Source organism: Ursus arctos, unplaced genomic scaffold (assembly GCF_023065955.2).
Source record: "Ursus arctos isolate Adak ecotype North America unplaced genomic scaffold, UrsArc2.0 scaffold_26, whole genome shotgun sequence".
NCBI lineage: Eukaryota > Metazoa > Chordata > Mammalia > Carnivora > Ursidae > Ursus > Ursus arctos.
The window spans coordinates 7,627,227-7,647,958 of record NW_026622941.1 but is presented as its reverse complement, the minus strand read 5'-3'; the positions used below and the strand labels follow the sequence as shown (position 1 = coordinate 7,647,958).

Sequence of the window (20,732 nt, the reverse complement as noted above, 5' to 3'; positions counted from 1 at the left end):
GGGGGGGGGCATGGGGGTGCTAGGAGGAGAGCGATGGGGGAGGGGCTGGGGGCGACCCAGGACTTGAGGCCCGGCACCCGCGCGCGCTCACACCCACGCCCCTCTCCTCTGAAAAATAACAGGCACAGCCTCACGCCAGTGAATCCCATGACAGACTTGGTGTCTCACAACCCCGGTCCGACACAAGAGTATCAAAATGTCTCTTTATTTGAACACCAAACTGCCTGGCACACCCAGCCGCCTCGCCTCCGCAGCTCCTCTGCAGCCAGCCCTGCAAGCATCCCCTGGGCCCATGCAGGCCCACCACCTACATCTGCCTGAGGGCCCCCCAGCGCGCGGGCGCGCGTGTACACACACACACACACACACACACACGCACGCACACGCACACAGGTTCCGGGCAGGGCTCAGGCCCACCCAGACGCTGCCCAGGTGCCCATTACAGAGGCTGGGCGGCAGGCTGTGACGAATTCCCAGGGCTGGGGCAAGAGAAGGCACGCTCTGGCTCAGGATGAGGGGTGTGAATGCGGCCGCACCGCTCCCTGCCAGTCTTCTCAGGTCTTGGGACCAGTGTCTTTGATCTCCTGGAGGAAGAGGGCAGAAGTAAAGCCCCGGGCCCTCCTGCGTTCCCCTTGCTTCCTGTGCCCGGGTCCAGAGTGCCCAGTGGCCACACTCCCCTGGGCTGGTCTCAGTCTCCATCTGCCTCATCCTGCCCTCCTTTCTTCCCCCCACCCCTGTTTCCTGTTATTTTTAGCTTCAGATTTTTAGTGCAAGATCTTCCTCCCCTGCCTCCTCTTCTAGGCCCAGCTTCCATCCTCAACCACCACCTCCGCCCTCCACCCCCACCTCCCACACAGCACCCCAGACCTGTCCTTTCCAGCTGAGCTTCATGCAGTCACCCCACACCGGCATCTCTGCCGGCCACCCCAGTTCTCTTCCTGACTGTTTCTCTCTAATGTATCCTCCTAAGCCTTTTCCCCTCTGGTCCTTTGTCCTCACCCCAAGACACCCCCTGACTCCTAAGCCGGGTCTCTCCAAGGTTCTCCTCACTCGCCATACCCCTTCCTCAGCCATCTCCTCCTATATAGCAACTTCTCTTGCCCCATCTGACAGACCCTTGGCCTCCTCTTCCTGCTCCCTGTCCGCTTCCTTACTGTCCTTGGGGGCTCAAAGAGCTACATGGATGGCAGCTCCAGTTCGGAGTTGTGCTCAGCGTCAGCCTCCTGCTCCTGGGTCTCCTTCAACCTCTGACGGATCTCCTCAGCATCAGCCCGCTCCTCCTCCTCGTAGAAATCTTTATCCAGGCGTTCGAGGTGTGCTATCTGCACCAGGGCCTCCTGGCGGTAGTCCTTCTCATCCGTACACGGGTTGTCCAACAGCACCAGGGCTCGCAGCTTGGGCAGGTCCCGAAGCTTGGCTAGCTCCCCCAGCTGGGTCACCATGTTGCTCCTGCCGGTGGGTCAGGAGAGATTCACCCCGGGGGGAATAATGGGCTTTGGGGTGCCCCACTGCCAGGAAGAAGGCCCCTGGGGGAATCTCCCGCTGGGTTCCAGTTTCCCTAGAAACACTGCCCCTGTGGGTTAGCTTGCTCAGCAGAGCCAGATAGCACAGCAGAGCCAGGGTGGTCCAGCCCTCTCCAGTCCTGCCTCTGCCCTTCCAGGACCCCGTGAGCGCCACAGTCTGTTCCGCACAGCGCTGGTCCTATTTCTCCTTTTGGAGCAACAAAGCTAGGTCTGTAGTTGGAGAGAAGGGGGAGATCTCCCTTGCAGGGTCAAACTTCTTGTGTGTCAGTCGTACCTAATCAAAGGTGAGAAAGGAGGACCCAGGCCAGTGGAGAAGGAACTGGGATCAGAGCTCATGGAGGTGGGTGCTAAGTTGGCGCTGCCCTCAGGAAGGAGCTAGAGCTAGGGATGGTCTGCAGCCTCCTGGCAGCGTCATCTAAACTGTCTCATTGTACAGTATGTTTCTTTTCAGGTTCTTGCCTCGTGCCTTCATGAAATCAGGTTTAATTGTTTCCACCTTAGTCTCAATGGAGGGGACTAAACCTCACAGAGTTTCTCACTGGCAGCACTCCATGCACTTTGCACTGGACTGTCCTGTGCATTGCAGGGGAGGGGGGGCTTAGCATCTGTGGCCCTAGAGGCATTTCCCAGTGATTGAGATACCTCTTCCCCCCTACCCTTACTTTCAAACAACCCGGTTAGCAGCCATTGAGGAGGGTCTGTTATCTCCATCTAGACCATTAATAGGAAAAGAGCACCCCCCACAACCCTACCAGACCAGGAGCCACGGCAGGAATTGGGAGCTCCAAGGTGCAACCATTTCTCCCTACTTGGGAGGTTCTCATTCCTTTGCCAGCTTTGAGGATTTGGCCACATTGACTAAGGAGGCAGTTACCTTACATCTTGCTTAAAGAAACACACAAAATCCTCCATCAGACAAGGGTTCCTGAAAGAAAATCCCCCCTGACCAATCCCCAGTGTCTTTCTATCTAGAGATTTTCTTTCAAATACTCTTTTCTCCTCAAATAAGAGCACATCTTACGTTTTTATATCAGTAAGGAAGCCATGCCTTACAGGTGGGGCTCAGGAGAAGAGAAGCAGGAAAAGGGAAGGGAAATGGGGGTCCAGGAGATGGAGAAGGGCAGAAGAAATTTACACTGAATAGGACCAAGAAAAGAGACTTGGAGCCAGACTGTGAGTCCCTTGAGAACAGGGTCCAACTCTGATCCCTTTAGATGTTCCCAAAATACAGCACCAAGCCTGGCACATAGCACGCTCTCAATAACTGTGGATTGAGTGAATAAAGATGCAGGGGTCCAAGGCTATATACAGTAAGGAAAGGAGGGGTAAAGATCAGGATGGCGGATGAGGGGAGAGTCTAGGAGCAGACTCAGATTGGGGGTTTGGGGTCAGGGATGAACATGGGGTCAGAAGCTGCTCCTGGTCCAGGGTAGGGACAAGGTGGGACCTGGAAGGGGTGCATACCGCAGGTTGAGATACTGTAGCGATGTCATTTCCTTGGAGAAGCCACTCAGAGTTTCAATCTGGTTGTCTCGAAGATGCAGGGTGGTGAGATTGCTTAGGTGTTCCAAGCCCTCCACCTTCTTTAGCATGTTCTGGGCCTAGCCCCCGGATACAGCACATAGAGCGGGAGAACGTAGCAGGGACAGGGAAGAGAAGTCAGAGATGCAGGAAACGTAAAAGTGGAGACGGAGGGGTGCAGGAGGGGAGTGGAGGTGGGTAGAGACGGGTGTAGACGGTAAAGAAGTCTAGGAGAAGCTGCCAGTCCAGAGAAAGGTCAGCAGGAGCCCCTACTGCTCATCCCACCAAAGCCACCTCCAATTAGGAGGAGATGCTGCAACCCACCCGAGGCCCACGAGCCCCCACTGCTCCACTGAGGAGAAATAGCTCCAGCACCATCCCAGACGGAAGCAACTCAAGAGTCAAAAAGACTGAACGGTCAAGTGGGTCCTTAGCCCGATATCTGTACCTCAGTTACGGCAAAGTATGCTACCACCTGTACCAAAGCAAACTGTCTCTATTCCCAGGTATTATGTATTATCAGCCCTGCTAGGTAGGAAGGGCTCAGTAAACGATACCAAATGATCATGATGACGATGAGGTTAGCAGCTGAGCCTACGAGAAGCCAGGCACCCTAGCCCCCAGAGCAGTGCCCTCTTCCCCGCACCAACCACCCTCTAACCCAGTGAGCTACCAGGAAGAGGTTCTTCAGCCTAGGAAGGTTGATTCCCAGGGTGCTGTCCAGCTGGTTCCCCCGAAGCTCCAGTGTGTGCAGGCTGGTCAGCTTTTGGGGGTCCAGACCCGTCACCCTGCGGATGCGGTTCCCTAAGGAGCGGGAGGGCGGTAAAAGCTCAAAGGGTCGCTCCAAACGTTCAGCAGTCGAGCCTGAATGTTGGGAGCCTCTGCATCACTCCCTTCCTCTAATGCGAGGTGGCTATGAGGAGGGACAGCTCCACACTTGACACCTCTGGGGCCCTGGGGCAAGTGGTCTGGGAGTCTAAAGGCCACATGGACATGTCCATCCACGCCTTTGAGGAGTGAATGAAGAGTGCCCAGCAGCCCACAAGCTTAACCCCTTCTCCTCCCTCAAATCTTTGCTCAGATGTCAGCTTCTCACCGATGCTTGTCCTAACCAACCCGTTTGAAGTTACCACCTGTGCCCCTACCTAGTCCCTTTATCCTAATCTTTTTTCCACAGCACATATCTCCTCTTCACGTCGTACATAAATTTACTTATTTATTATGTCCATTGGTGGCTGTTTGTCTCCCCTGACTAGAATGTAAGCTACATGAGACTAGGGATTTTGTTTTGTTCAGTGCTACATGTCCAGCATATATGAATGTCATAGTGAATCATAAGGGCTGTCTGAATGAATGAACGAACGAATGAAGATTTCCGTGTGGCACAGCCAAAGACCACACTGCCCACTTCTGTTGGCCCCAAGCTAAGAAGGAGAGAAGCTTGTGTAGCCGGACCTAAGGACCCACCTTTGAGATCCAGGATGCCCAGACGAGGGTGAGAGATGCCCTCGGTGTCAGTGATCTGGTTATAGGCAAAAGTGGCAATCTGCAGGTAGGGCAGTTCGTTCAGGTGGGCGCTCCTCAGATTGTTGCCATCAGCCTTGAGCCACAGCAGGTGGGTAAGGTAATTGAGTGGGGACAAGTCTGTGAGGTGGTTCTCAGAAACATCCACATAGCGCAGATGGATGTAGGAACGCAACAAGAAGATGTCTGTCAGGTCCCTAGGAGACGGCCGAGGCCAGAGGTAGGGGTAAGAATCCAGCAAGGACTGGCAGAGAAATTGAAGCAGAGGGCAGTGTGGAGACGGCTTGTAATGCAGGGAACAATGGGTGACTGATCGATGGGAGTGGTGAGGAAGCCGGAGGGAAGGTAGGGCTCTTCACAGGGAGCAGGGACTTCTGGCTGCCAAGAAGAGCCGAGAACTGACCCTCCGAAGGACAAGAGAAGGAGTCCAGTAGGAATCCCCTGACAGACCCTCACAGCCTCCAATGCCCCAGGCCAGCTCTGATACAGGGAGTCACAGGGCTCCCGAAAAGTAAATTCCATCCTTCCCTTCCACTGGCCAAGGTAAGGGAGATCCAAACTTCCAGCAGCAATAGCCAGGCATGAGGGTGAGAAAGGAGATTGTGCCCCACAACTTCAGCCCTCTTCTGGTCCCCCATAAGCACACCTCTCTTTAACCTCCAGCTTGACATAAGCGTGAGCCAGTCCATTGCCCGTCTTACAGAGCAAAGAAAGCCCTTCCTTCATCATGTCCTCCGTGAGGGGGGTGGGCATCCACTGCAAGAGGAAGGGAAGTCAGGCATCCCTTTCCCAAGCCAACCTCTCCCTTAGCCTTAGCACCCCACCGTTTCCAGGCTCTCACTTCCTCTGAGTACTCTTCTCCCTCCTTCCTGTAGTCCTCCCACTCCTCCGTCTCCTTCTCATCATCTTCCTTTTCCAGATCGTCCTGGTCTGGCTCGAAGTCTTCCAGCTCTTCATCTGACATCTTTCTTCGCTGCTGAAGGGTCTGAAGTGAGAGACCAAGCTCAGTGCCCCTTCCGAGAAAGAATGTGTCCTCAGCTCTGGCCAACCCTCAGCTCCCTCGCCTCCATCGACAGGGTGCCCTTCCCATCACCCCTGACCTCCTCCCAGCCGCGCTTCCCTCCTTATCCCTGTGAGCATCTCATTTTGACTCCCAGCCTCCACTTCTGACTTCCCACCAAGGACCTCTCTCCCTTCAGGATGCCTTCCCAGGCCTTTCCGGACCTTCACAGGGGCTCCAACTGTCTTCTAGCAGCTCCGCCTCCCTGCTTCCCGGGCTCCCCTCTCCCCACGTCTTCCCACCTCCCCCCTCAGCCACGTTCTGCTACCAACCTCCTACACCCCTCCCCTCCCTTCCATCCCCAACCCTTGCTCCACTCATTTCTTTTCACTTTCCCACCCTGTCTAACCCCATTTCCCCGCCCCTCTGGGGCACCAGACTGACGCCCTCTCCAACCCTCCCACCCAATCCTTCGCAAAGGGGCCCGGACCCAAGTTCTGCTCTACTGAAAATGAGGGTCCGGAGAGGGTCGTGGCCCCCGACCGGGAAAGAGTGTTCTGGAAGAGGGGAAAGGCGGAAGGAGGCGTTGTGTACTGCTGTTATGGCAACGAGGGGGCGGGACAGTTGGCTGCTTCAGCGGCGCAACCGCTGAGAGGAGGACCGCGAGGGGACCGCGACAAAACGACGCGAATATCCGCCCCGGAGCACGTGGACCACTAGTCGCCGGGTAAGGAGGCCAACCTCCCAGTCCTATTAAGTAAGTGCGTTAATTGGCCGAGGGCAAAAAGCACTAGGTGGGGCTTGGAACAGAGCCGTGGGGAGGGGAGATGGGCGGGGCTACGCGGAAGTCACTCAAGACGTTAAAAGGACCGCACATCCTCAAAGCAAAAGTATTGTGACTTCAAAAGAAACAAGCTCTGAAGCTTAAGGGGGAAGAGGAGCAGGAAATACCAAGGTCTGCGGTCTGCTTTCTACCCCCACCCCAGCCCTGCGCTTAGCTGACTTTTGGAAGGTGGCTTGGTGGAGTGGAAGGAGCCCTGGCCAATGTATCTTAAGACCTGGGTTGGAGTCGGCAGATCTGCAGTTTACTAGCAACTTACCTAAGACTACTTTCTCGTCTGTAAAATAGGCTTAGCTACACCAACTGACAGGGTTCGAGTGTGTGTGTAATCTATGCTAATACACAGTAGATTGCTAAACCCAGTTTGGGAGCATTTCGCTTTTCCTCGTATCCTGCACTGGTTTGATGTAAACCTTTTAGGTGCGAGTAAGGGAGAAAATCCACCAAGTGCCCACTGAAATACTCCTCATCCAACGTTGTTAGGAAGACACCAAGGCCTGACAGAGCCATACCCAGGCACTCAGGTCTGTGTGACTTGTTGGAGGAGATAAAAGAGAAGATTCAACAAATACTTCCGGAGAGTTTATGCCAGATACTGTGTGAGATGCCTTCACAAGTGATTGAATGTTTATGCCAGTCCTGTGAGACAGATATTTGAAAGAAGAGGAAACTAAGGCTCAGGGCGGCTAATATTTATGACACAATTCCTGCCAGGAGAAAGGAAGATAGTACCAATCTTATGGAATCTAATATAAATAAAACAATTAGGCAACAAGGTAAGATATCATGATTGTTAAATTGTGGGTTACAGACTTTATATAACATGCAAAGTGATCTGATGGAAGATGTGGTGGCTGGAGATCAGGACCTTTTACCTCCTGTCCTGTCCAGCTTGGATAATACAGTTAATAGACAAATCTGTTCACTTGATGTCATGGAACTAGGAGGGGCTGTAGAGTCAGAGACACCAGGTTCAAAACTGTACCATTTATTAGCTATGTGTTCCTCAGCAGCTTATATAATTTTACTGAGGTTTAATTTTCACATTTGTGAAATGGGGATAAAAACGTCCACTTCCATAAGGATTCTTAGAAGGTTAAAAGAGACAATGTGTGTTAATTGGCTTGCATTTAATTGACCCTCAGTCAGGATCTCCCTGCCCCTCCCCACCTCTTGTCTGTTTCCTCAGTCCTGGGATTGTCCTGAGGAATAAGAAAGGAAACAACGTGAAAACACTCCGGAAGTTTAGAAATTCGAAGCCAATGAACCAGACAGACTGTATTGTGGGAGTGGGAAAGGAAAAGTCCAGGTGGTTTGATTAGCTAGAGGGAAAGGCTCTGATTTTCCTTGGCCCAGAAGAAAGAAGAAGACATATTAGGTGGGAAGAAAAGACATGACAGAAGGATTAGGAAAGTATCATTGAGCCTACTTTTTTTATTTTATTTTATTTTTATTTATTTGACAGAGAGAGACAGCGAGAGAGGGAACACAAGCAAGGGGAGTGTGAGAGGGAGAAGCAGGGAGCCCGATCCCAGGACTCTGGGATCATGACCTGAGCCGAAATGCCCTAAGGCTGAGCCACCCAGGTGCCCCATTGAGCCTACTTTTATTAAGTGCTTACTCTGTGCCAGGCTGTAAGTACTGGGCGCTCAAGGACAGTAAAACGGTTCCTATTATCTGGAGCCTCACAATCCACTGACAGGGTTAAGTAAATGAGTAATTCAATATAATAAGACAGATGTTATAATAATGATACCCAACACTTGCAGAGCTTTTACTGAGTGCCAGGGGATAATTTTATAGTACATGTATCTAGATGATATCCTACAATCAGGGCAGAGATTCCAGACGGAGGAAGCACCTTTGGTAAGGTCTGGAGGAGAGACAGCCCAATCAGTACCTGTGCAAAGAAAATAGATAGTTCGGGGAGCCTGGGCGGCTCAGTCAGTTAAGCAGCTGACTCTTGATTTCAGCTCAGGTCCTGATCTCAGGTCGTGGGATCGAACCCCGTGTCAGGCTCTGCACTCAGTGTGGAGTCTCCTTGTCCCTCTCCCTCTGCTCCTCCCCCTGCTGTCTCTTTCTCAAATAAATAAATAAATAAATAAATAAATAAATAAAATGTTAAAAAAAAAAAAAAAGAAAGTAGGTAGTTCTGCTGGCTGGAACAGTAGGCTTAGGGGGATGAGGTAGGAGGTGCAAACAGAGCTGATCACACTAAGGAGTCTGGACTTTATCCTAAAAACTGGGAGGAACCCCTAGAGGTTTTAATTTGTGTTTCATTGACAGGGACTGAATCTCTGCTGTGTAATGACAGCTAGATGCTCCATGTCCTCTCTGATGACATCCTTCCCTCTAGAATGCTCTAGATAGAATCTCCTGGAATTATAAAAGTAATATTTAATTAAACTTAAAATGCAATAGAGAAGTGTAGATAGAGAAACATACAAGTCCATGAAATCTCTCAGCATCACTCTCATTTATGAATAAAGATATAGATTTTTGGGTGCCTTGGGTGGCTCAGTCGATTAAGCATCTACCTTTGGCTCAGGTCATGATCCCAGGGTCCTGGGATCAAGCCCCATGTTGGGCTCCCTGCTCAGTGGGGAGCCTGCTTCTCCCTCTCCTGCTCCCCCTGCTTGTGCTCTCTCCTCCAACCCATCAAATAAATAAAATAAAATACATTTTAAAAAGATATGGATTTTTATTTTTATTTATTTATCATTTTTTAAGATTTTACCCATTTATTTCACAGAGGGAGAACACATGCAGGGGGATTGATATCAGTCTACCCTTCTTCCTTACTAAGAGAACTGTTTTTGAACAGTGTTATTTTATTTTATTTTATTTTATTTTATTTTATTTTATTTTATTTTTTAAAAAGATTTTACTAATTTCTGCCCCTGGCAACCACTAATTTACGTTCTGTCTCTATAGACTTGCCTATTTTGCACACTTTATATAAATGAAATTCTAGAACATGCGGTCCTTTGTGACTAGCTTCTTTTACCTTAGGGTCATAATTTCCAGGTTCATCCATATTGTAGCATCTATCAGTACCTCGTCCCTTTTGATTGCTGAGCAATGTTCCATTGTATGGTTTAGGCCGCATTTTATTTTTTTATTCATTAGTTGATGGATATTTGGATTGTTTCCATTTTTGGGTTATTATGAGTAATGCTGCTATGAACATTCGTGTACAAATTTTCGTGTGGCCATATGTTTTCATTTCTCTTGCTTACATACCCAATTAATAGCAATACAAAAATAATACTTTTAGTGTCAAAATATTGAATTCTGTGCTCTAATGAAAGGATTCCAAAGGAGGACATGATCTTTTGCCACGTGGAGATTTCATTCTAAAATATTTACAGTATCAACATATTCATTCATTTAGTCAAGTATATATATTGAGCACTTGCTATGTACTAAGCATTTTGCTAAGAGCCTAATTAAATATTATATGCAAATCCTCAGAAGGAAACGCTTTTCATTTGAAAAATCTATTACTGGGGCGCCTGGCAGGCTCAGGCGGTAGAACACGTGACTCTTGATCTTGGGGTTATGAATTCAAGCTCCATGTTGGGTGTAGAGATTACTTAACAAATAAAAAAATCTTTTTAAAAAAGTGAAAAATCTATTACAAATACAACCTGACCTCGGACATTTCAATTTAGTTAATTGGCAACTTTTTCTTTACAAGTGAAACTGTAAGGAGTGGAATTGCTATATCACATGGTAACTTTATATTTAACGTTTTAAGGAGCTGCCACACTGTTTTCCAAAGTGGCTGCACCATTTAACATTTCCACCAGCAGTGTCTGAGAGTTCTAATTTCACCACATCCTGACCAACAGTTGTTATTATCTGTGTTCTCGATTACAGCCATCCTAGCGGATGTGATGTGGTATTTTGTTGTGGTTTGATTTTCATTTCTCTGATGGCTAAAGATGTTGAGCATTTTTTAATGTATTTATTAGCCATTTGTAGATCTTATTGGAGAACCGTGTATTCAGACTGTTTATTTTTTAACTGCGTTTTTCAGTCTTCTCATTGTTGAGCTAACAAACAGAACTTTTATATTCCTGGGTGCAGCATTGTGCCCGGTTAAAAAAATCTCTCAACCTCCATTGCTGATAGGTCAATGACATATCAGTGAAGTCATTGGGTGAAACTTCTAGAAAGTCCCTTTTTTCCTCCTTCCCTTCCTCTTACTTACTGTCTAAAACAGGAAGTGATGGCTGCAGTTCTAGCAACTGCATGGGACCATGAGATGACCCCAAGAATATAAGCCACATGCTAAGATGCCAGGACAAATGAAGCATAAAATATCATGAAGCCGTTATACCAACCCTGAACTGCCTCTCTACACTTAATTTTATAAAAGAGAAAATAAGCCACTGGGTTTGGGGGACCTATGTGGTAACCAAATGCAATTCTTACCTGATTATAACCAATTATCCCAAAACTTGGTAGTTTAAAATGACATTCATTATCTCAGTTTCTGTGGATCAGGACTCCAAGAGTGGCTTATTTGGGTTGCATCCAGCTGTTGGCCATGGCTACAGTTATCTGAAGGCTTGACTGAGGCTGGAAGATTTGCCTCCAAGAAGGCTCACTGATATGACTGTTGGCAAGATAGTTCCTCGCCATATGGGCTTTTCTATAGGGCCACCTGAGTGTCTTCACAATACGTCAGCTGACTTCTCTCAGAGCAAGTGAACCAAGAGAGAAAGAGACCAAGATGGAAACCACTGTGCGTTTTATGACTTAGTCTCCAAAGTCACATGCCATCACTTCCATTTTATTCTATTCTTTTTTTTAAAAGATTTATTTATTTATTTGACACACAGAGAGAGAGACAGCCAGCGAGAGAGGGAACACAAGCAGGGGGAGTGGGAGAGGAAGAAGCAGGCTCATAGCGGAGGAGCCTGATGTGGGGCTCGATCCCAGAACGCCGGGATCATGCCCTGAGCCGAAGGCAGACGCTTAACGACTGCGCCACCCAGGTGCCCCCACTTTATTCTATTCTTTAGGAGCTAGTTGTTAAATCTGGCCCACACTCAAATGGAGGGGAATTAGGTTTCACCTTTTGGATGGAGAAGTATCAAAGAATTCGTGGTCATATTTTAAAACCTTACACAGATACGTTAATGTTTTGTCTGTTTTTACATGCTGAAAATCTTTTCCTAATTGTCCTTATACTTGGTTTATAGTGTCGCCTTACAGAAATTTTTTTTTAAAGATTTTATTTATTTATGTGACAGAGAGATGGCCAGCGAGAGAGGGAACACAGCAGGGGAGTGGGAGAGGAAGAAGCAGGCTCCCAGCGGAGGAGCCCGATGTGGGGCTCGATCCCAGAACGCCGGGATCACGGCCTGAGCCGAAGGCAGACGCTTAACGACTGCGCTACCCAGGCTCCCCGCCTTACAGAAATTTGATATTCGTATGTAATCTTTACTGTCCACCTCTTCAATAAGGCTCTGAATTGTGTGTCTGGTTTAGGAAACCCTTTCTCATCCCCAAGGTTATGAAAATATTCTTGTATATTCTTCTGGTATTTACAGTTTTTTAAGATTTTTATTTATCATTTGAGAGAGAGAGAGATAGTGAGAGAGAGCAAGAGCAGGGTTGAGGAGAGGGAGAAACAGGCTCCCTGCTCAGCAGGGCAGCATTTACATTTTTTGAAGTCTTTAATCCATCCGTAATAACTTTTGTGTAGAGTGTGACATAGAGATCTAACATTTTGCCAAAAGGGCGCCAATTTTCTCAGCATCATCTGTTGATTAATCCCATCTTTCTCTATATATATCTATGTTATATATGATATATATGTTCTATAGATATATACTATATATAGTTTCTGAACTATATATATTTTCCATTAATATTTATATATGATACGATACATATATTGATATATGATATGATATATCACTATTTCTGCTCTAGTACCACAGTGTCATAACTATTGATTTTTCTCTATATGTCACATATCCTGCTAACTTATTAGTTCTAATAATACAATAGACAGCTTGTCTATTGAATTGAGAGAAGTGGAGGAATTCAATAAACTTTAGATGATAAGTTCTTAAAATAGAAAATATAGAATATATATTATATATATGGGCTATATGTAGTTTATCATACACCATATATATATATATATATATATACACATACACACACATATACATATATGTATCCATATGTTTCCCATTTTTCAGATTCCAATTATACGCTAGACACTAAGTAACCCCTGCAGTTGTGATGTGTTACTAAATGTTTAACAACAGGCACTCCAGGGAGAACAGTAAGCCCTCATTTTTAGCATTTGCTGATTTCTCTGGTGTCAATACTTCACCGTGGCTGATGTCAGAGGTAAGTAACTTCAAGAGCATAGATAATAGTAAAATTGTTAGGGGCTGAATTTGCCCCCCCATCCACATTTTGAAGCTTTAACTCCCAGTACCTCAGAATGTGACTGTATTTGGAACTAGGCCCTTTAAAGTGATGATTAAGTTAAAAAGGAGGCCATTAGGGTGGGTCCAAATCCAGTCTGACTGGTGTCAGTTTGGGAAGAGGCAATTTGGACACAGGAGTGCAGTGCACAGAGAAAAAGACTGTGTGAGGACACAATGAGAAGTCAGTCATCTGTAAGAAAGGCCTCAGAAGAAACCAAACCTACTGCCACCTTGCTCTTGGACTTCCTGCCTCCGGATCTGTGAGAAAATTAATTTCTGTTGTTAAATTACCCAGTGTTTTGTTATCCCAGTCCTCAGCAAGCTAATATAAAAATGTAGTAAAAATAATTAGAAAGTGATGACTTGTATTTTTTATTTTTAAAAAATTATAATTTATTTAGGGGTGCCTGGCGGGCTCAGTCGGTAGAGTGGGGGAACTCTTGACCTTGGGGCTGTGGATTCGAGCCCTATGTTGGGTGTGGAGATCACTTAAAAAATAAAATCTTTTTTTTTTTAAGATTGTATTTATTTATTTGGCAGAGAGAGACAGCCAGCGAGAGAGGGAACACAGCAGGGGGAGTCGGAGAGGAAGAAGCAGGCTCCTAGCGGAGGAACCTGATGTGGGGCTCGATCCCAGAACACCGGGATCACGCCCTGAGCCGAAGGCAGACGCTTAACGACTGCACCACCCAGGCGCCCCTAAAAAATAAAATCTTAAAAAAAAAATAAAATAAAATGTATTTAAACTATGTCTATGCAATTTAAAAAAAAATAACGGCTGCCTTTAACAACTGGCTTACAGAATTCGTGAGAAATTATCAGCTCGCACAAGCTGTACTTCAGCATACCATTGTGTACGTAGTCCACTGAATTCCCAATTTCTATTTTCAACGAAGAATTCTTCTCTCAGTGCCAGGCTTATCTAGATAACCTCCTACTACTCCATTTATGTGACTCACACATCTCAAACTTAACATATCCAAAAACAAGTCCTATATCTTTTCCCCTAACTCTGCTTTTCTTCAGTGCTCCCTATATCACCATTCAGATGTTCAAACCAGAAACTTGGGGGTCATCCTTGTCATTTTTTTTTCCTCCCTCAATGACACGTTCCCCCACTGGCCTCCCAGTGAGAAGTGATATCCATCTACTTCTCTTCATCTCCTATGACACCTCTCTGACCTTCACTATTGGACCCGAGCCACACTTGGACCAAATAGCCCTCTTTTCAAGTCTTCCCACCATGAAGCCCCTTCCTTCTTCAGGGGATCTCACTGTTTTTGTTTGTTTGTTTGTTTGTTTGTTTTTTAAGATTTTATTTATTTGGCAGAGAGAGAGACACAGCCAGTGAGAGAGGGAACACGAGCAGGGGGAGTGGGAGAGGAAGAAGCAGGCTCATAGAGGAGGAGCCTGATGTGGGGCTTGATCCCAGAACGCTGGGATCACGCCCTGAGCCGAAGGCAGACACCCAAAGTCAGCGCCCCCCAGGCGCCCCCAGGGGATCTCACTCTTCTGTGTGGAAGTCCTGCTCATCATCTCAGCCTCAGTTAAACATGACTTCCTCAGAACCGCCTTTCTTCGCCTGGAATCTAAATTAGGATTCCCTCTTACAGTTCCCTGCCTTTCTCTGATACCAGTAAACACAATTTGTCTTTATGTAAGAATTTATGGGTCCTTAGGTTTGCTGCCTTCTAGATGTCAAGGACTTCTATCTTGGCTTCTTCTAGCTCCAACAGACCTTGAATCTTACACTGCATGCTGTCGCCTGGCACAGCGCATGCCATCCTGCTAACAAAGGTGCTTAACAAACACTGGCTGAATGAACATTAAATGTGCTTTTAAAAAGTAATCAGGGACACTCTCCCCTCGGTTTGGATTCGCCCATATAGATAAAACATACCTCCCTCCTCACTTCACTTTGTGAATCACTGAGAAGGAAGGAGCCAAGGACAAGCCAGGGTGATACCCCATTAGAATTCACCAGAAGTGTAAGCCCTGAAGGATATAAAGGTGGGCAGAAAAACCGGAAAACCTCGAGTCATTGGATTTATAATTAGCAAGGATAAACAAAAGCGTATTAGATTTGGCAAGCAAGACATTTGATGACTAATCTAAGGGTTGCGGAGCTGAAGGGGTTGGGGTTATAATAGTTGTGTGTGCGCCTTTACACGGGTTTCTAACATAACCTGGGTGTCTCCTACTTCCGGCCTCCCTCCTCCAAGGTGAACAAAAAGATTCCGGTAGAGGGTCCCTAGACCACTACCCTGGTAGTGGAAGGAAGACAGGGAAGCCAGGATAACTTTTTGAGGGACGGACGAAGGGGACCCTTTATATGTAATGAAACTAGAGCTGTAAGCCTCGATTCAGAAACTGGCAGAAGCACTCGTCCCTTCCATTCCCCTCTGGAACCCTGGACCAGAACCGCCCCTCCGCAGCCCGGTTAAGAGGCCCTCGCCTCCAAACACCGACTTTCAGCTTCGGGCCTTCGCGTCCACCCTGGGGCCTTTGTTCCGGCGCAGAATGTTCCAGACGCGCCGGAAGGCGATAGGCGGGGGCAGGAGCTGCAGGGCAGGGGTGGGCCCTAGCTTGAGGGCTCCTGCTTCCAAGGTGGCCGGCGGGTGGGACCGGCTCCGAGCAGCCCCCGGCCACGGGTGCGGCCGCTGGGGGGCGCGCGAGCCCTCGCTCCGGCGGCCCGGGCCCCCCGCCCGCGCGCTCACGTGACCGTCCACGTGACGTTAGCGGGGCCGGCAGTCGGCGTCCCCGCCCGCCGCGGGCTCTGCCGCGGTTACGAAACGAGCGCCCGGGGCGGCAGCGAGGGGCGGGGCGTGTCGCCCAGGCTGACAGATTGTCTGCGGTCGCCATTTCGTCGCCGCCCTTGTGTTTTGCGAGTGGGTTCCCGTTTTTAAGTACTGATGCTGCCGTTTACCAGCTCTGTAGTCTTGGGCGGGCCGTTTAACCTTCCCAAGCCGCGGTTTACGAATCTGTAAAAATTGGGATATCTTGGTCGGGAGGCCTTAATGAGATACAGGGGGAGTTTCATCGTAGACGCACTTAACGTGAACTTGTTAAATGAGGCAGAAGGATGCTAGCCACCGTTCCGTGCGTGTCAGATGGGAGACTAGACTATGTTCTTTTCGGCTCCAGTTCTGGGCCTCTCAGTGCCTTCTTTTTACGAAGCTGATCGAGATTCTAGTATTGTGTTTTTAAAAAACTAGGTTCTAGAGTTTTCAGATGCCTCTTTTGTAACACGACCCATGTGAAGGTAATCCACCCATTTTACCAAGGGGTGGTATGTATGTCCCCCTCCAACGTGGGCAAATAAATAGGACCTCAAGAAATCCACATGGGCAGTCACTTTTCAAAAAACTGGGGAAGCCGGGGCGTCAGTTTCTCCCATAACTGCTACAGTGACAGCAAAGTACCTGTGATAAGCCTTCAATGAAGACTGAAAGAGCTCTAAACTTCTTCCTGAAAGAGAGGAACCAGGTATGTGAGCCTAACAATGGCAGTACTTGGCAAAAAAAAAAAAAAAAAAAAAAAGGCAAAAGAAAAACTCTTGGTCTCAAGTCAGAGTTCAAGCCTTCTGCCAGAGAAGACAGTTTCGGATGGAAGGATTTCAAAACCAGCCAAGGATGGCGTAACAAACACTTCAGCTTTTAAAATGTGCAAACCATTGGTGGGGCTGTATCTGTGGAGAACAGGGAGTTCTCCCAGAACCCACCCAGAGCTACTAAAAACAATTATTGGCCAAATGGCTATCATCTAGAATATGATGAGGCTGGTATCTTCTGGGGGAAAAATGCCCAACTGCTTTGATGTTTCCAAACTAGAAACATAAGGCCCTGGATTGCAAACAATTAATGACCTTGTGCTCACTTCTCTCTCCCTCTTTCATGGTGGTAGTGTAGCCCTGTCTTTTATAAAGCCAGACATGTTCTATAGGGATACAAATGCCAGTGCCCTAAAAAACAAAATTAAAAAATCTGCTTTTACTGCAGCAATTAAATGTAAAGTGCCGGGTGACTACAGCACTTTCCACAACTGGGATTTACAGTTCTACATTCTAGAAGTCAGGTAGGACCTCATAGAGAAAGGCCTTGACTTTAGTGTGGATCACAGACCACAGTACCATCTGAGGTACCACACTCTGTAGGAATGAGCTCCTAAAGACATCGAAGGCTACTCTCCCCAGCATCACCCCTGTCCTTCACCTTGCCGACCTAAGCTGAATTTGCTGTTTCAAAGCCACATACATGAGGCTGAGTGAGAGCCCTCCCTGACTCCCACAGCCCTGAGTGCTGACCCTAATCTAAATGTGGCATTGAGTTGGAAGAGTTGGGCATTATTCAGTGTTGCCAGTTACATCACTTATAGTAAACAGTCATGGCAACAATCAAGCTTAAAACAGTCCATGCGTGTTGAGAAGAATGTGTTTAGGATTTTAAGGGTTTTCCGTCAGCAAAGAAGTGAAACAGATTGTTCAAGTGGCCTAGCAAGTGGATCTTGTTGGCTTTGTGGAAGAAATTGAAGAACTTCTTGAGAACCACAGAGAAACACGAATAAAAAGGATGAGGAACTGGGGGCGCCTGGGTGGCACAGCGGTTAAGCGTCTGCCTTCGGCTCAGGGCGTGATCCCAGCGTTCTGGGATCGAGCCCCACATCAGGCTCCTCCTCTATGAGCCTGCTTCTTCCTCTCCCACTCCCCCTGCTTGTGTTCCCTCTCTCGCTGGCTGTCTCTATCTCTGTCAAATAAATAAATAAAATCTTAAAAAAAAAAAAAAAAGGATGAGGAACTGATAAAATCATCCCAGAAGACAAAGATATGAGAAACAGGAAGGGAAGACCAGATCACATCCTCATAAATATGTTAAAATTTCTGCAAAAATGCTGAAATACCTGATTTAATTCCTTTTTTTTTGTTTGTTTTTTTAAAGTAGGCTCCACACCCAGCATGGAGCTGGGGCTTGAACTCACAACCCTGAGATCAAGACCTGAGCTGAAATAAAGAGTTGGATGCTTAACCGACTGAGCCACCCAGGCACCCCTGAGTGACTTAATTTCTGAATAAAATCTCTCTGTGGAGAGAAACCAGAAAATTAAATGTAGTTAACACTGTATTCTTAGAACTCAGCAGTTCTGCATGTAAGTATGCACCCAACAAAACTGCGAGCCTAGGTCCGCTTAAAGACTTGTATAACACTGTATGTACATAGTAACATTCTCTATAACAGCTAGCAATGGAAAACGACTCAAACGGCCATCAACAGTAGAATAAATTGTGGTACGTCCATCAAACGGAATAACGTAAAACGATGAAAATAATGAGCTACCATTTCATGCAACAAGATAGATGACTCACGGTCCTAATGCTGAGAAAAATAAGTCAGTCACAAAAGAATATACGCTCTATGGTATTCTATGAGATTGAACAGGCAAAGCTAATCTTTACTGACAGAGGTCAAATAGGAGTTCCCTTTAAGGATGTAGTGTCAGGGAAAGGGCAAGGAGGAGCCTCTGGGATGCTAAAAACATTCTGAATCTTTTTGGTGAGATCACACAGCGTGTGTAAAAATTCATTGAACAGTTTAAGATGAATTTACTTTATAGTGGCTACATCTCAAATAAAAAGTAATAAGATAAAACTACTGTAGCATTATGTAACAGTTGAGCAAGTATCAACAAACGTTTGAGCAGCTCAAGATTCAGTGGTAACAATTGGTGAATACCACGTTTTAAACCACCAAGAGGCTGGGCAGGTGCACTTCTCAACCTTGAACTAGAGTTGGCCGTGGCTGAGGCTTGCTGTTTGTCCCCTAAGCCTGCATCCACTCGGTTACCATACAGCTCCTGCACTAAAATTCATCATAGGGCACTATCCACAGTCATGCTGTCATTTTTTTGTCACACTGGCAAGAATATCCAGGTTGGGTGGATGACAGGTTTTAAGGTTCACATTTTTCTTTTTGGTGTGTTTTCTTCTTTGTCTTCAATTAAAATTATGAAATTTTATTCACATGTTGTATGATACTGCCGCATATTATAATTGACACAAAAAATTAACATATGCTGTGTCTAATAGATAGGGTCAGTAAGGGATTTTCAAGGGTAATTTTGACTACGAGACATAGTTGTCACCTTCTCTCTCCCAAATCTCTATCCTCCCAAAATGCAATGCTTGTCACGTAACGTCTGAAATACAGAAACTGACAATTCAGCCCCTTCAGCCTAGACTCTCAACCCACACGTGCTCTCCCACCAAAGTTGCCAATAACCAAAAAAATCTCATTAAGTAGTCAAACTTGAATTTTCTGCTCACTGTGTCCTCCTTAACCCTCTTCTCTCTCTACACACTCTCTCTGGGGCCCCTCTCTGAGTCTCATAGTTCAGCTTCTGACTAAAGAGTGTCACACCTCCCAAATTTATATCTCCAGCCCAGGCCTCTTACTACCCCTCCAGAGCTGCAATTTTCATGTGTGTTCTGGATGGTTCCATCTGGTTGTTGCTCAGGCACCTCAAAAACATGTCCTAAAGTGAACTCATCATCCCTGCCCCGATCCCCTGCCCTGTTCCAATGGCTTGTCTTTCTGTCATCTCCATCGTCATTATCACCTTCCAACAATCTTCCAGGCTAACCCTCCTTTTCTCTTGCCTCAGCAACTAATCAGCCACCGTATCTTGCAGTTTCTCAAGTGTTTCTTGAATTCTTTTCTTCTTTCTACTGCCTTATTTGAGGCTCTTGACACTTGTCACCTGGGCTGCTGTAACCAGTCTCTTTACTTCTAGTCTTATTTCCCTTGAAACCTCCTTTATGTTGCTGTGCCAGGATGGTTTTTCGTTGTTTGTTTGTTTGTTTGTTTGTTTTTAAGTAATCTCTGCACCCAACATGGAGCTCGAACTCATGACCCCCAGATTGAGTGTTGCATGCTCTACCGACTGAGCCAGCCAGGTACCCCAGTGTGGTTTTCTTTTCCTTCCTTCCTTGCTTCCTTCCTTGCTTCTTTCCTTTCTTTTTTTTTTTTTTTTTTATAATGGTGACTTTTAAAAAATTTTGTTGTTTATTTGTCAGAGAGAGAGAGCGCACCAGCGGGGGGAGTGGCAGGCAGAGGGAGAAGCAGGATTCCCGCTGAGCAAGAAACCTGACATGGGACTCGATTCCGGGACCCTGGGATCATGACCTGAGCTGAAGGCAGATGCTTACTCAGCTGAGCCACCCAGGTGTCCCCCCAGTGTGGTTTTGAAAAATGAGTATCTAACCATGTTTCCTTCGTATATGTCTTCCCATTACTGGCCTGTCTGCAGGAAAACATTTGCATTCCTTGACTTGGCCGACAAGGCCACTGTCATCTGGCACTGATTTCTCCAGGCTTGCCTCTCATGCTTCCTTTCTAGCTGCAGGAACCCTGAAGTCTTCAAACTTTCCCAAACCCATCTCCTGCTTCTGGCGTTTTTCATGCTGACCCCTCCATCTGGAATGTCTTCTTCATGTAGCACCCTAACCCAACCCCCATCCTGCAGAACTACCTCGAAGGCCAATTCCTAGTCATTCCTTAAGATTTAGCCCAGTGTTACCTCCCCCAGGACACCTGCCTAGCTGCTTGATCCCTGGTTAGGAGTCCCATCCTTTTGGCTCCCATAAGACTTTCTTTATCTCTCCATAATTTCATCTACTACCTGTAAACTGTTTTATAAATGTCCTCCTAACCTCCTTGGGGATTCACTGTTGTATCTTTGGTGGTTAGAACAAATGATTAAATTTGAACCCAAAACTGCTTTGAGTTCACATGTATATAACCTCACTGAACCCTCACCATAGCCTGTGCAGTAGATAACAACAGTATCTCCATTTTACAGAGGAAGAAACA

At 46.9% G+C, this 20,732-nt stretch overlaps 2 protein-coding genes across 2 annotated transcripts in view; one reads left to right on the top strand and one right to left on the bottom strand.

Moving 5' to 3' along the window:
* PHB2 (prohibitin 2) overlaps positions 1 to 20,732 on the top strand; it is a 124,423-nt gene that overhangs the window by 52,074 nt on the left and 51,617 nt on the right. The window lies entirely within an intron of this gene.
* Positions 1,163 to 5,548, bottom strand: LRRC23 (leucine rich repeat containing 23). Its single transcript, XM_026502556.4, has 6 exons — positions 5,410 to 5,548; positions 5,215 to 5,324; positions 4,512 to 4,765; positions 3,718 to 3,848; positions 2,988 to 3,124; positions 1,163 to 1,449 (listed from the first exon to the last, which is right to left on the bottom strand). The coding sequence occupies exons 1-6, from the start codon at positions 5,530 to 5,532 to the stop codon at positions 1,176 to 1,178; spliced, it is 1,029 nt and encodes a 342-aa protein (XP_026358341.1). The 5' UTR covers positions 5,533 to 5,548; the 3' UTR covers positions 1,163 to 1,175.